Genomic DNA, 17,076 nt, shown 5'->3' on the forward strand with positions numbered 1-17,076 from the left:
TCCTAATATCGGATAAGTTCAATTAGTCGAAAGGTCATACTCCGGCATGTTTCTTGGCATCGATCTTGGTAATAAATATATCTACCCCTATCTAACGAGAAGTGACCATCGACTACGTGTCCCATGACCTTCCCACTTGGCTCCGCTCGGATGATGGCCGATATCACGCGGACTGTGCTATTTGCGTCATGTAACGCGACTGTAGATGATCGCGGCTGTAAATTATTCTTAGGGCGATCGCGCGATGATAGGACGACATTCGTTTGGGGGAGCATCGAGGCAGGACACCGTCAGCGCACAATCCGATCATCCACCGGTCGGCTGATCACAGAAAGAGAGAGAGAGGGAGAGAGGTAGACCGACAGATAGATAGAAGAGAGAGAGGCTTTCCCGTGAAGGGTGAAGGGGATAGTTTATCGCGTGCCGGTGTTGGTGTGTTACTTGAAACGACGGGAGCTTAGCAAGGCGTGGTAGCGTCAGCACGTTTCAGTACAATGTAAACACGAAGGCCAGGTCGCGGACTCCAGTGCACTCGGCACCGCAGACGAGAACGGCCGCGAATTTCAGAGTGACCTCTTCGTCGCGCGGCACGTCGTTTATTTCGGTTATCAAAATCATGAATTACCGCGGTTGAAATTTGATTCTGATAAATTGTGGTTTTTCGGAGTTGAATTGTAAATCTCGAGCGGCTTCTTGGAAATTTCGTAGACTTTTGCCGCTGTTTGCTGATGTCGAGGACTTTAAGAATCCTCGTGAGTTAAAACGTGCCCTTGAAGTTGACAGACTTTGGAAGTTAGCTGAGCGTTAACGGACGTGTGAAACCCGCAGAATTGATAATATTAACTTTGCAAATATTGCAAACCGTACGCTTGAATATGTTGTTAATGTTTGAATATTACAAATGAAGTTTAAACATTTATTTAAAATTTAGATAAAGAGAGACTTTTAATTGCTGATGTGGTATTTTTCGAAGTGTGTTGACTGTTCGTTTTGTGTTACCTTTTTAATTCATATTTGTGAGGCCGATGCAAGTAAATCTTCGTTTTTTAATACACATTAAATTCGCTCGAGCAAATCATTTGTCAACTTGTGAATGTGATACACATGTTGATTAGATAAGATTATCGTTTCTGTCGAGAATAATCTCGCGCGGATCGTCTAACTGACAGACATTAGTACCGAGAAAACAATCAATGGATCAACGCGCTTTAATTTTTTATAAACGGTATTATACTAAAGTGTTTGTGATTAAAATATTTGATACTTGACATGACCAGTCGCTTTATTTTTAGTAAAAATGTGTGAATGAAAATAACGTGAATAAAATCGAAATTCGAGTTTGTATGATTTTGATTTTCACGAATAAATCTACGATATGAAATTTGTATTCAGTCAATAGCTTGTATCAATAGATACCGTTTAATAGGAAATGTTATTTAGTTTGAATATATACACACACACATATATATATATATAGAGAGAGAGGGGGGGGGGATCTATCTAGTTATAGTTTGTATTTATTTGTCTTGTTTAGCATATATAACATTGATTGCTAAAATTGAATGTGCGTAGAATATGTGCAAATTTACGCGTATCGTCTTTAAATATTGTTACGCTAACACGTAGTTTTGTAGCGACTAAACTCGCAAATTGATAAAATGTCGCAGACAGCTCGTAATTAAAAAAACAGCTACTGGTAGTAGCTAGCGTAAATACCCCTGCGGTCGCGCCCAGTGTGTTCGTCCGATCTGTGGAGGGTGTGTCTTTCATGTGCAGGCTAGTTGTTAACCACGACTGAGGGGACGCATTCCGTGTTGTCCCCTTAGGGAGATAAAGTTAACTTCGGAGTGCGTTTTGCTGGCAAAGTAATGACAGTCGTGCACGATACACACGAATGCGCCTGTCTTGTCTTCGGATGATAAAATGGTTTAAAGTTTTCTCTCTCTTTCTCTCTCTCTCTTTGTCTCTGAAATAAACCGTGAGCTTACGTAAATACGAGAAACAAAATGGAAACGAAATTGAATATTGAAATAGTATTAAAATTAATTGAATCAATAACGTGCCGGTGAAAAGAATATTTTTTTTTAGTTATTTAACAGAATTGAAGAAGCAAATTTATTTTATATAACAATGTAGAAAAGCAACTTGTCAAATATCTTGATTTTTTTTATCTTCCGAGCAATTTGAAATTATTTATTTTTCAGAGAAAATATCGAGATAATAAACGTAAACAATTATTGTGATCGAAAACGAGTACACAGGTAGATTGAATTAAGTCAAAACGTTAAGTTTTGTGTCAGAAATACAAACTCATTTTCAACGTTTAAGACTTACAAGCTTTCACATAAACTTATTTTTACGTATATCTCAAGCTACAAGTTATTTACGTTCAAGAAGTTTGATAACTTTATCTCAAGATTTTTTAGTGACATTGGGGATTTCTAATGAAAAATGATGTGTCCGTGAAACTCTGTGAGATGATGTAAATAAGTGCATATTGCGTGAGCCATTGCTCGTTTATTGTTGCTGCTGTGTGTCTTCTACATATTATGCAATGAGCTTGTGGCGGTTTGGACCTTTCAAGGATGGTATGTTTTATTTTATATTTCATTTATTATAGTACAGTTTATTGACTACACATCTCCCCCCGATTATTATATATAAAGTAAAATTAACGTATACTTAAATTCTTATAAAAATATTTAATGTGTAATTTCTATTTTTATATTATTTTATATTATCTTATTTTTTCATCGATATTTTTTTAATTTTTTATTTATCCGTATATGTTTTTATTTTAATTGTAGTGTTTTTCTTCATTTGCGAGATAACTTATTATGATATTTTATTGTAATAATACTTGTGAACGAAAAATTAACGATTAATATAGATAAAAGATAAGTGCATTCGATATGGTATTAATATAGTATTAATCGAGTAAATACAGTATTAATTGAGAATAAAAAACGCGAAATTTATTACGCTTGAAAAAATTAAACATTCGTTTGAGCGTTATATATGTACAATATACATATTCGAAAGAGGAAAAAAATCGATCGTCAATTTCTCTTCTGATTACCAAGATAAAAGCTCTACTCTATCACAATGATAAACTTTGCTTGCGCGATAGAATTTATTGTTGCATGAATAAACGTGCAACAAATATTATAGTATATATTTTCACCCAATCCTTTGTGAAAATATTCACCCATGATGCGTGACTGCAGTTAGAAGCTTACGGACTTTCTTGGGAATGATGATGAGATATTTGCATTTACATAGTAAAGTTAAAGAACTTAAATGGTTGTGCCAGCACGTTTTTCAGTTGCCATAAATAACAGTCGTACTTTAAAATTTTATCTTCTTTTAATAATAAATAATAAAATTAGATTACATTCAGAAGCGTTGTAAGCTTTGTTCTCTCTGTGCTTTTATTATTTGAATGAAAAAAAATTTTTCGTGATTTATTGTCCATTTATTATCAACTTGTACGATGGAATAACAAAATTTTTTGTTAGAGATTAATATCTGCAATATTTCATACATTTTTTTGACGTTTTTTTTACGTAATGAAACTTCTGTACATGTGTACCTTTTAAAGCATCATATTTTTTATTTTATTCGTGCATCAAATGTTTATTAAAATTGCATATAATATGATGTACGCAAATCTATAAATTTGTGGCTTTGTCTGGAAATATTCAATTCATCGCGTTAATAGATAAATTGTATATGTCACATGCATAGCTCATCTCAGCATCGCGTTTCCAAAACATTTCCGATCGGAGCACTTCGTCTAAATAAAGAGCATATCTTATACGTCGACTTGGCAACGAACGACAATGGACATTTAGGTCATCGATTGCTCTCGAGTAACGCAGTGTCCTTTTCCAGGAGCTTATATGATCGTGAATAAATTCCGAGTAGTTTTCAATGCCAATATTTAACACTACAGAATTATTATTTTAATTATAATTACAATTTATTATATTTGAAAAACGCATAATTAAACATGCAAAGCGAGAGAGACAGAAATGTATCATAAAATTCCGTTTCAACATTATTAAATAGAACTAATAAATAGAATAGTATGAAATTTTCAATGTAATAAAGTTTTATTTTTAATGACTATCTGATAATCCGATTACACAAAATTTTAACTCAAACTCGATTTAAACCTCAAACAATCGAGTTTGTTGTAATAAGATTTTATCGTTCTAAAAAAAAGCACTGCGATTTTAGTTACATTCATTTATTTTTGCTCGAAATAGAAAATCTCTGTCGATCAATTGATTGGAAAATATATTCAAAGTTTGTAAGTTCATATTACATAAACGTATTTTAAAATATATAATTTAAATAAATTGAAAGGAATATAATTTAAAATAATATAAAATATGAATATAATTTAAAATAATATAAAATATGTGTAAGATAACAGCTTAAAAAAAAAATATATATATATATATATTTAAAATATTTGATATTTTTCAAAAAATTAATATATCCAATTTTTCTCTTTCGCATAATTGTAAAATAATTACTGATTGACAGAATATTATTTCGCGCAACAATAGAAATTTACTCTGCGTTGTAATAAATAATTTCAAGTATTCCTGATCACGATTGTTACTTTTCGATGAGATATTTTTATTTCTTCAGATAATTTTCCGTGCTGTGTCTTCGCCGCGTTCTGATGTTACAAAAGGCTTGAGAGGAGCGTTTCATGTTCGAGAGCGTCTTCAGGAGAGTCGCTGACATCGCAACATCTCATTGTTATGTAACTGTTGTTATACCCCATGGAAAATCATTCTTTTCTCACCTTTCGTACCTGACGTTTCGAGAGTCTTCCATTCTCGCTACCCTGAACGATCCTACGGTTTCGTTGTAAAATACCTTTCGTCCTTTCAACACCTAACTCAGCTTCGCTATCGCAAACGTGAAATGTATGCAACAGAGAAATGCGCGCATATAGAGTTAGATACGAGCAGCGAAGACGAGCACTTGACGAAAACCGAGACGATGTTTGTCGTTTAAAGTGCTACTCTCGAGAGTTTCCTGCGCGGATTTAGATACGGATGCTGCGACACACTCCGATGGATCTTTGCCTTCTCGGCTTCTCAGTGATCCATGCGAGATTTCGCCGTGATAGGAATTTCAAGAATGCAGTTTCTTTCGGAAACATAATGTATTTTTTCTATTGCTCTCTGCATTGTTAACTATACAAAAAGTATAACTGTATTCTCTATTTATTAAAAAATAATACAAAAATATAAATGATATTGAAATATTATTTATATCGCGCGCACACACATGTGATTATTTCGATTTTTATACTCTCAGCAAACTTTATATAATTCCGAAAAAAGTATGAAATTTACTTAGTATATATTACTACTCAAGCATAGTTATTCCCATAATCCCGATTTCATATAGATACATTTATTGAATGGTTGTCACTATTTATCAGAATTTTTAGCAATACTGTTTTGTTAATTAACCGGAATGTTGCATTATGCATTATGAAAGTGTCTCTGAAAGACGTCACGTTTCTCACTCGCATGCTTGCTTCACATTTTCACGTCAACCATATAACAAATAGTTGTAAAGATGCTGTAATATTCCCGTGTCTTTTTATTGTCTTCTATCAGCAAATTGAGGTTTGTCGCACAAAAGTAGATGAGATGCTAAGGAAAATAAATACTATTTACTTACTTTTCCTTGCTGTTTTTTGCTTGATTTTTATATTTTTCTATTTTTCGCTGATCACGAAAGTTTCGTTGACACGATCGGATAAGAAGCATTTGTGGACGAAAGCTGCCAGAAGAAAAGTATGATATCGCGTCTAGAGAGAGCGCACAGTTATTGAATAAGGCAAGAAATACTGCCGGGACGCGACGTCGAAAAACTCGATGAGCCACCACCAACACTACCGCCATCATCATTGATGGGGGGTCGATCGGCTTTGTCTCGCTTTTTCTCGCAAGACAGCTCACGCCACCCAACTCGTCGCACCGTTCATCGATTTTCTCGATGGCTTCGAGCACTCTCGATATAGTGACGGTAATACATCGTAAACTCGTGCAAAGCACGCGCGGAAATTGGTAAACAGACTTTGCGGAAACCGGCCAGTCGTCGATCGCGAAAACGACAATCGTGAAAAAGTAATTTCGCGCGCGAGAAAAAAAGGAAAGTTTCTTTCGATGCGAGAGAACGTGATGAAGGTGCGATAAAAATTGTCGCGAAATACGGTCGTGAAAAAATAACGACAGTGAAGAGCATCGATCTGCGCTTTTTCAAGCTTGTATTGCGCGACTAATAAAATAGATACGTCGAAAAAGAACTTTATTTTCGCTCATAAAATAAATCAATGACGCACATTTCCATAAAAATATCTTCGCAAATATCTGCGTAATTTCGATCTTTCGATGATGCACGATAGTTCGTCTCATTAAGACAGCCTTTGATAAAGTAATTACAAAGTTTCATTGTGTAACGCTTGTTATGATACATCTCGAAAACTCCCTTTGCTTAGACTTAGAGTCTTAGAGAAAGGATATTTGCACCATTGACGGGGAAAGGAGAATTATTTCGCTATAAGCTGTAATATATTGTTCGCGAAACTATTTCAATAATAACTTCATGCGCTTTCAGCCAGATACAACTTTGCTACCGTACTTGTAAAGTTCTCCATCATAAAAAATTTTATAACCCATAAGAAATGACAATATGATTAAATTTCTAATAAACGGAGAATTTATTGTTAAGAAAAATAGCCATTACACATATTTTTCTCTTCTCATATAAATTAATTTAAATTTAATCTAATGAATTTATAAAATAGCTCGTATGTAATTATACATATTTTTCTCGTTTAATCATTGTCGCAATCATTGCTATGTAGAGTGAGAAACAAAGCGATGGAAACCGAATTATCATGTCACGAATAATCAGTGTGTGAAGATATGCTTTCGTAAGGATAATGAATGTGAAAGATAAATTCGAGGAGTGACGTCTCTTGTTAGTAGAAATTGCTGAACGTATTCGGTATCAAAATGGAAATTCTAGATTATCATACATGGGCGACACTGTGACGTTTCATATCTATTTCACTCCATTACATGTTAACAATGAAGTTTGCTTTGTTCGGCGAATGCAAATGCATTTCTTCTTTGGTGACACCCCTATGCTCTTACCGCACTTTTTCAAGCGATAGTAAATGGGAAATAACGTTACTTCCACTTAGTTTGACTATTTGAGCGAATTTCTCCCGCTATTCTCGATCGATATTCTATATCCGTCGAATACAATTATAATCTAATTGGATTTTCACCGTCAAATGAGGTAATTCATTTCTTTGATATCAGAGACAAATGCTCTGTAAAAATATTATATAATTATATTAAGAGATTTTACATAGCTCAATGATTTAAAATATAAGCGATCATTATAATGAATTATAAGTATAAAAACGTAATTAATTGTACGAATAGTGTATGTCAGATATTGATCGTTTGTATTTTATTTTAAAAAAAAACGTTTCATTTTGATGAAAATCAAATTTATACCTCTGATTGCAATTTTGCGATAGAAACTCGTCATTTTTATTCTTATTGCCGTTCTCATTATATATAACTTGAATTTATATGAATTTATATAAAATTGAATGATTATTCGCGAGAAGGATAATAGTAAAAAATATAACAAATGTTTTGTATTTGAAAAGTCATCATATACGATTAATTATAATTATATTCGTCATACTTGCAATTAAAAAAATTCTAAAAAAATCTCGATTTGATTATAATTGAATTACACAATATTTTGAATTATCTGAAAAGATGTAAATTTGCAAAAAAATAAAAAATCCTCTCAGATATAAGTTATATGTAATTATTCTCTATAGATTCGTGTTTTGTATGTAGTCGCTTTGTCTGCGAGCAACTCGTCCACGCTACGGTTCTGCCAAAGGCATGGCAATACAGAACTAGCTTTGATAATCACAGTAATATACCGTGAACGATAATGCTCTTGTGGCACTCGAGTTGCGATACAACGATCGATTTTAATGAAGAGCAGTTTCGCGTGCAGCAGATTAGGTGTCCCGTGATTCTATATAATCACCTTTAATGAGTCAGTGTCGCAGAAATTTGTTACGGTTGCACCGGTCTCGAGACAGAAATAACGGGATGTCGTTCCAAATTTAGAGGGAAAAATCAATATTCAGAGTATTACCATTAATTTAATTGAAAGCTTCTTTTAGTAGCTTTTTTTATCTAATTTTGATAGCACAATTTAATATACATGTATTTTCATTAAAATAAAAGTTATTTAAATTTATTCGAAAAAGTTTATTATTTTGTATCTTTGATCTTTTATTTTCTCTTAAAATTCTTTAATTATCGAGAGAGAATAAGAAAGAGGGAGAGAGAGAAATATATAAATATTCTCTTATATTAGTTTTGAATATTGTGAAAAACAACTGCGTTTTTTTCTTAGCTTTTCTGGTAATATCTTTGATTTAAAGAAAATACATGACTTTTCTGAAATATTCTCTACAATATAAACGTTGAACGCGTTGGTTATGTCGACAGGGAAGAATGCGTCTGACGGCGAGGATAATTCCTGTCACTCCGACACATTTTCTCTGCGCGCCAGTTTCGCATTTATTGCAGAAATTTATCCCGGAAAAATGCAGAAAGCGACGAGCTGTTCGTAACGCACGTGAAATGCAGTACACTTTATTCTCCCGTAAGCACATTTTCGCCAAAACCTGCGGTTGTCCGTAGACGTGGATACAGCTGAAGGTTGCGAGGCGAGACTCACCATTGATTCAGACACGAGATGGATGTTCGCGAAATAGTTTCCGCGCAAGCGGATGCATCATCTCCTGCGTCGCGCTGCGGAGACCATCTCTTGATCTCCTGTCCCCGACGTTAGCGACAACGTGACCCTTGTTAATAATCTACGGAGAAAGGATATTATCCGTTCTATAATTGCTCATCTTGCAAAAGTCGCTGCAGTTTTCCGATCGACAACCGGAAACTACGACGCTTCTTTTACAGTGATATCTGAAAACGGAAATACGATTGCTCCTAAATAGCTAAAAAGTACGATTGCTCCGTTATGCTTTCCGCCGTCGAAAATATTGTATTTAATATTTAGAGGAACTTGTTTTGTTAAATTGATAATTCACGAGTGGAAATAATTAACTTAATTTAATATTTTAGGATCTCATGTTTTGTTGTTGAAAAATTATATTAGTAGATATTAATTAAAAAATTTAATTTAATTATAATTTCAATCAAAATGTAGAGCAATTAAGAATTTAAATAAGTTATAATTAATTTTACTTTGGAGTAAGTAATTTAATTTTTTAGGTGAAATTGGATTTAAAAGTAAATTTATATAAATTTATAAGTTATATTACTTTATTATACTTTTTATAAGTTATATTAATTTTGCGGAATCCGTAGATTATTAGGTCTTATCTTTGCATTTGAATTAAGGTATTATGTACGCATGCAAATTGATATATATTTATAAATATTTTTTTTGCATTTTTCCATCTTTACTGCAAATACAAACGAGTGATAATCTGCAGAGATTTTGTTGAGATAGAAATAAAATTCTTTCAAGAATTCGAGTATTAAATCTTTTTTTTTTTTTTTACTAATTTTAAAATAAGTGGATTCATGTTTGATTGTACGGTGTGTGCAGTATAATTTTCCATGGTGGCAGCGAAGATCATGTACAAACATCACGTAAAATCTGGAAATGTAACTGGTATAGAGCAACTTGTACTCATCTTACCGACTTCGAGAAGCGAATCGTTGCATATGATTGCGGAACTTCTCCGATCCGCGAAAAGTTTGTGCTCCGCTGCGTCACTTCTCAATTCTCCGATGCAAGATCTTCTGCATCCGTTGGAAAATTTCTTCGACGCAGGAAGGCAAACACGCACGCGACGCGACTCGATCTTAAAAGCCCGGGAACCTAAGTAAAAAAAAAAAGATAGAAGGGAAAAAAGGAGGATGAATCTCATCGACCGAAAAATCAATATCGCGCACGTGCCACCTTCTCGAACACATCCGTCCGTCCTTTACGGCACATTTTGCAGGAAAATCTCGTTGCATTCGCTGCGGTTATTTGTAGAATTCAATGTGCATTGATGCGAAGTGCTCTCAGGAGTCCGCGGCGTTTCCCTCGAAATTCTACCTTATATTTACGCTGCAAAAACCGTCGAAACGTTGACTCTTTCTCCTTATAATTCTATCTCACATTTTTATCCATGGCCGTTGACAGGGTCTTCCTTAAAAGACATTTTTTTACCTGTTTCAAAAAATGTAACTTAAAAGCCGTAGCGAAATTTTACAATATTTTAAATGTCATTAGATAATGAATATCGAAACATCCTTTTTCTATTGTGAGAGAAAGAAAGAGATTTGTTAATTTATTTTCATGCATTAAAAACACTTTATATCGTGGAAAGTATAAAAATCTACAACAGAACTAACTCGTTATAACTAACTTGTTATAAAAAGTGGAAGAATCTAATTTCTTATTGCCATTATTTTAAATGAAAGTAGTAGTTGTTAATTAGTTGTGAGAAAATAAAAACTGCATCAGAAATTGCATTTTAGAGAAATTGAAGAATTCTCAAAGTTTAAGAGCCAAGAGCAAAGTGACAATTCGCTTCTTTCCTCAAGCGTTGCGGCTAGCGTTAATATATGACTCATATAAAGCGCAGCGTGTTTTGCGATTATTTCTCTTCTTGATTCGACGTATTGAAACCGGTATGTAACGGCGTTCCAATAATAACTGTGCAATTTATCGAAGAATGCGCGGCAGATCGAAGAAAACGCTGAGGGAAGCGTTTAGATAAATCGGCAAAAAAAGCGTGTAATTTTTTATTTGTACATCGAGCAACTCGTACAAATTAGCGTCGTATTCCTCACGTCGTTTTATTGCACGGAGGAATAGCAATGAAGAAAGAAAAAAGATACAGATTAATTCATTTAATCTTCATTGATCTCTACGCGAAATTGGATTAATAAATCTGAAACTGCATTTCGTCGATCGAAAAATTTATTAAAAATTATTTTCCTGCATGTGCTATACATGCTTTAATATATTTTCTATAAACATACATATACATATGTGATTTTGTCTACACATATATATTATGTTATATTTAAAAGGCAGTTTATGGAAGGAAATATTTTTATATTTAATTACATTTTTATCTAAATGTATATTCTTTATATATATGTAACACGAACTCATAATTTAGATAAGATAATGACAAAAATACTTTTTACTGTCATTTAAAAGAGCTTCGCGACTTTATCTTATTCGACTATTTCGACTATATTCAGTTCGAGAATCTGATGCATTACCGCAAACTCCCATCCTGATTTTGTAGCACTGTGAGGCTTCGTAAACCATCTTGATGAAACTCGTGGAATTTCCAGATGACAAGAACGTCATCCGAAGAATTTCCTCGCGATTGTCTTCCGGCGAGGTTCTACATTGAAACTAGAAAAGCTAGTATTTCTAAAGTTGATATTCTGATTTTCCACATGGTCTTTAAGAAAATTTCATCACCTGAATCGAACGATAATAGTTAAAACGGTCAACAAAAGCTAGCTCACTCGTTATATTGCACTATCGTTTAATTCGTCTTTTAATTGAAAATATAGGTACAAAGTCGATTCGAAGTATCTAAACAAACCCGAAGCATTTAAAACACTTGGATATTCTCTCTTTTTATTTCTATATTTAGTTGTTTCTTAATTGTGCGTATTTTCCTTCCTTTCTTTTTGGTAATCCTTCGTGGAATAATGATTCCTGTAACAGACACAAAAACATTGCAACGCTGATTGCGCGTCGCGAATAAATCAAGAAGGGAATGTTGAGGGAATGGTGTTCTCGCGCGAAGTAAATGCCTGTTCGATTTAAAAATATACGCGTTGTTTCTCTTTCACATACAATCCACTCATTTTCAAGCACGGTTGATTCGAAGCTCAATATTTGCAACGGATATGTTGAAAAAACTGATCCGTCCCCGTAACACGCCGATAAAACGAGCGCAGGATAAATCAAGCGTATTATTATGGAGGGTGCTATTAATTTTACTGCATTGACGTTGTTCCACGTGCGAGTCATAAACGCGAGGGACGCCTGCTGATACATGACCACAATTCGAGCGACGTGCTATGTCTCGACAACATTGGACGATAAAATAAAATATTTAATTTCTTTCCGTAAACGAAAACTGCCAAAATTAATTTCAACAAATACATATGTTTGTTCCAATTATAGATTTGACGTAAGAAATCAGATTTTATTTATTTTTGATAAGAAATGCGAAAGAAATGTATTTAAAATAGACGTTGCATATATATAAAAGTACAATTTTTTTAAAATAATTACTAAACAAGTAACAATTTATATATATATATATATATATATATATATATATATATATATATATATATGAGTATGTGTATAAAAATTAATAATATCTTCGAAAATTGTATAGAAAATATTAATGCGCAATGCAATATGAGAGAGAGAAAAACGAAGAACGTATTTAAAACTACCATGAAATCAATAGTTATATCGAGATTCGATGAAACTTTAATTAAGATTGATATATCATTGAAAAATTGAAACAGTTGAATATATACGAGGAAAAAAGAATGAATGTTGAGCTTGCTTGGGTAATAAAGAAATTGGACCAATACAGTTTTTATCATTTGCAATTTTTAACCAAGAATATCGATTACGATGTATGATTACTCGCGATAATCTCTCGTGTACCGAATCGGTAGTCGCTGCGAATAAAATGCAGCTAGACCGTGATAAATGCGACACATTGCAGTCCATCAATTACTGTCGTGTGCAAATATCTCGGCTGCAAAAGTATACAACGATTTGTTGCCCATCCGATCGTATAACGTAACCACGAATATTCTATATATGTTCTATTGTTTATTAAATAAAAATTTTTATCAATTTGCAAAGAGAGGTTTCACATGTGACAGAAAATACAACGTTAATAATGAAACGTTAATAATGGAAACCTTCACGATTTAAAAGACCCGATAATTTTGCTTTACGCAATAATTTCCGCCGAAATCGCAACTACTAATAGAGGAAGGCAGGCTGAATCTACACGGTAATAAGGAAAGCAATCTCTTATACTTCGCCTGCCGTTCCCACCCTCGCCTGCCATTAATTTCCCGTCATTATCGCCCCAAACAACATCTTATCCAGACGGTTAGCTAACAACTTGATAGCCGTGCGACAAACTTGATTATCTTAAATATCTCGCACGAGACTTTTCATGTTGCTTTAAATTTGCATCGGTCTATGCATTTTTATATACTCTTGTTTTTTATCTCATCATATTTTTAATATTTTATAATAATCATTTTTCTATCGTATTTAATTAAATGTTTGAATTGAAAAATCGTCACACGTGTCAAAAATTATCATACAATCTTGAAAGAATACATTGTAAATATTATTATAAATATGTTTTCCAATAAATTGTGATAAGTTATCATTTTAATAAGGATGTATATTTTAAACAAAATAAAGCGTAAAACTTCTTTTTTTTTTAATCATTAACTTGTTCTCATTAATTATTGTAATTTTGAGATTGTTATAAGTAGTTGGCAAGTATCCTTACACATGTCGTAGATACGTAGCGCGTTTAGGTGGTGTATTCTCGGCATTATTCACCGGTAAAGCATGCTCGGTTCAGTACCTAACAGAAGGATGGGTGGTCGCTCGTGCACTGTTCTCTTTCCATCGTGTATCTCCTTTGAGGCTTATCATGCTGCGTCTTCTTCCCTTATGAGAAGATGTGGTTCACCCTTGAAGGTAGAGAAAAAAGTGGCATCCTCCACCTCAATGCAAATCCATCATGCAAAGAGACTTAGTGTGCCAACACTTTTTTTTTCTTTTATATTTTGATTAATATTTGCAATGAATCTCACATAGTTCTCTGACGCAAGAAAAGAAATAGTCGTTTTAATGTTTATCGTTCTAAACATGAAATTTATATTATAATCTAAATAAATTTTTGTTCGTATTGTTTAATCTAAAGTTGTATTCAACTTAAATTTTACGTATTGATTTTTTAAAAAAAAGATGAAATATTTGTGCTTTTTCTGGAATTAAAATTCACATAGTGGCTTCGGATCTTATACATAATTTCAAATTTTATAAATCGTAAATGTAAGTTTTTATAACTTTTATAAAGTGTAAATGTAAGTTTTTATAGCTTATATAACTTTAATGATTTTAGTGTGTTGCTAAAATTTACCAATATTGTCCTTAATATCGTCGAAAAGAAATTACATTGCGGCGAAATCTGTGCAGTAATGGAGTACAACCTACGTGTTGTGCAAGCAGTAAATTGCACCGTCCAAAGTGGCTGTTCTCCGTGCGCGATTTCGGGAAAGGACTTCTCTCGCTTATGAACGATATTTTCGTCTGGCGTATAATTCGCGCAACTGCTCGTGTCTCGTAAGTAGCTGTATTTAGTATAGGAGTGCGCGAAAGTACGCGTCAAACCGCGTAAATGCTCGTCTGCCAGCTGCTCGAGACGCCTGTGGTTGTCGTTGATGCACTGTCACTTTAATTATACGTCTCAGCCATTTAATGCTAAATTGTCTTATAATTCGGGTCAGCTGAGAGTCATTCTTTATTGCAATTGAAATAGGTTCGAATGGCGGCTTCTGTGCTTGCGAGGAATCCTCGGAACTTTGTATTAAATCGCGTGCAAGCAATTGTGGGTATTAATCCTTATAAATCTTTTAATTTCTTGTTTAATAAACAAATAATTAAAGATATGGATAGGAAAGATAGAATATATATCATATAATTAAAGTTATTAATTTTAGCTTTTAGTTTTTATAGAATTTTGTGAAAAAATAAATTTAAATTACACTTTTCAAAAGCATTTCCACTTAATCTTTTAAAATGAAATTTTGTAAAACTAATTAGTTATTGCATACATTTTTTCATTACTTTATATTTTTTTAAATTTAGATGTATCAATTATAAATAAAAGATTATTTTACATTGTACTAAATATAATAGGTGAATGAACTCATTTTTTAGTGTTCTAGATTTTCATTTCTTGCGAAATAAGCGAATCATTATGTGCATAAAAGATCTTTACAACAGATCTTTCTAAATCCGACAGAGTACTTTTAAGTGCCGAACGTAATAAAGTCGTTCACCGAGAGATTGTTATTTTTTAGAAATATGTAGATTGACCTTAATTTATAGCGATCGATGAGACGGGTCAGGGGATAATATATCGCCAACTTTGCGAGCGGACCTTTGCCATCGCGCCGGCGAGAGAGACCGAGAGTTCTTTGACCGCTGAACTGCGATACAATGCAACATTTTGCGTCGCAATATTGACCTATTGATACATAATAAATAAATCGATAAATTTTTTGCAAGTGTTTAACTGAAGAATTTATACACGTATGCATACATGTTTCCGAAATGAGACATTAAGAAGAAAAGAGACTTGATAGCATAGCCGAATATGTCATCATGTTTATAATCTATTATTTTTCTAGCTATATCATTTATTTGGAAATAATAATATACAATATGATAGTGAAATTTGAAAGAGAGATGCGTGATACGTAAAGTTGCATAAGAGAAAAGAAATTAATGTCTGCATTAATGTCTCAGCAGAACATCCGCCGTGCATACATTATGTTCTTTGCACAATCCTTGTAATGAGTATAATAACTACTAATTGCTAAATAAGCTAGTCTTTTATATACCGTTAGCAATATGCATAGATTAAATATGTACAAGGTTTATGATATCTCGCAGTTATGTAAGACGCGAGATGAAGCGAGAAGAATGAGTATGATATCACACACTTACATGCAAATCTGCCAACTTTTACCTGGTAATTATTTATATGAACGCGTAATCCATGTTGCGCATTAATTAAAGAGAGCTATGTCCTATTAAGAGGTAATTTGATTTAATAGCAAGATACTCATATGGTGATTTCTTGGAATAGTTCAAAAGTGTTGCAGAATGTTTCGCATATTTAAAAGGGATCGATAATATAATAAAATTCACGATCTTTAGAGATACATAGATCGATTCGATGCAAGTTACTCAAAGGCTGTATCTCCTGCTGTCGATTACTGACGTGCATCCGCATGTAGCGCGGATACTTTCTAATGGAGCGACCTTCAAGATCGATACTCTCATTCCGTTCTCCGCGTGCGAAATATTTCTCACAGCCTTGTGACAGCGGCCAGACTGGGCCGAAAGGAGCCGGGGTGGATATCCGCGAGTCGGTTTAAATTAGCGAGTCTAGACGTCTCGGAAATACCACGTGGTCACACTACATCCGCCGTCTTCCAATTCGAATATTCGCGCGTCCGCCCACCGTCTTCAATCACAGATCTGTCTGGATTCTCGCAACGTGACTCTACAGCTTGCAAAAATAAAATTTATTGTTAGCCTGCTCCGTGTACGATTTATAACCATACACGAAATAAGTGTGCTTGACTTGTCAACAGCCGCGCAGTCGTAAAAAAGTGCAACAGCAGTTTCAATTTATTGTTCATTGACAATCGTTTTTTTTTTTACAACAGCGAGTTTTGTGTATTCTTTCAAATTTAATGCTAAAAAATTCAATTTTGAATTATTCAGACAATAATTTTAATTTTTTATCGAGGGAATTCAATTTGTTATTATTATTATTCATTATAACAATGCATTGAGAATTTTCAAGAATGCATTTAATTTATGTAAGAGTTATCTTTATATCGTGAATTAATATTTCAACACTTGATTTAAGGAAGGAATTTCAGTTATTAACTTTAAATTTTATTTCTGTTTCAGGTATGTATCTCAAAATAGATTAGAGAGAGAAAGAGACCCTTTATATGGTTCATCCAATTTAGTTGGCCATCATAACTCGGTCTAATCGTAAGTTATATAATATATGATTTCAAAATGATCACTAAAAAATAGCTGTAACCATTATGGCAGTCCAATCGTCGTATCGGT

The 17,076-nt window shown here is 33.4% G+C and overlaps 1 protein-coding gene across 2 annotated transcripts in view; it reads left to right on the forward strand.

Annotated features, from left to right (window-relative positions):
- Positions 1-17,076, forward strand: part of LOC105248017 (phosphatase and actin regulator 4B) — a 214,198-nt gene that overhangs the window by 20,032 nt on the left and 177,090 nt on the right. The window contains exons 1-2 of one of the 2 annotated variants that reach the window (XM_011252550.3): positions 527-1,225; positions 2,205-2,588. The exons of the other annotated variant lie outside the window; for it this stretch is intronic. Coding sequence (XP_011250852.1) covers positions 2,555-2,588 — 34 coding nt within the window. The 5' untranslated portion in view covers positions 527-1,225; positions 2,205-2,554. Of the gene's footprint in view, positions 1-526; positions 1,226-2,204; positions 2,589-17,076 lie in introns of those variants that run through there. 2 annotated transcript variants of the gene reach the window in all.

Source organism: Camponotus floridanus, unplaced genomic scaffold (assembly GCF_003227725.1).
Source record: "Camponotus floridanus strain SB8 unplaced genomic scaffold, Cflo_v7.5 scaffold39, whole genome shotgun sequence".
Taxonomy (NCBI): Eukaryota; Metazoa; Arthropoda; class Insecta; order Hymenoptera; family Formicidae; genus Camponotus; species Camponotus floridanus.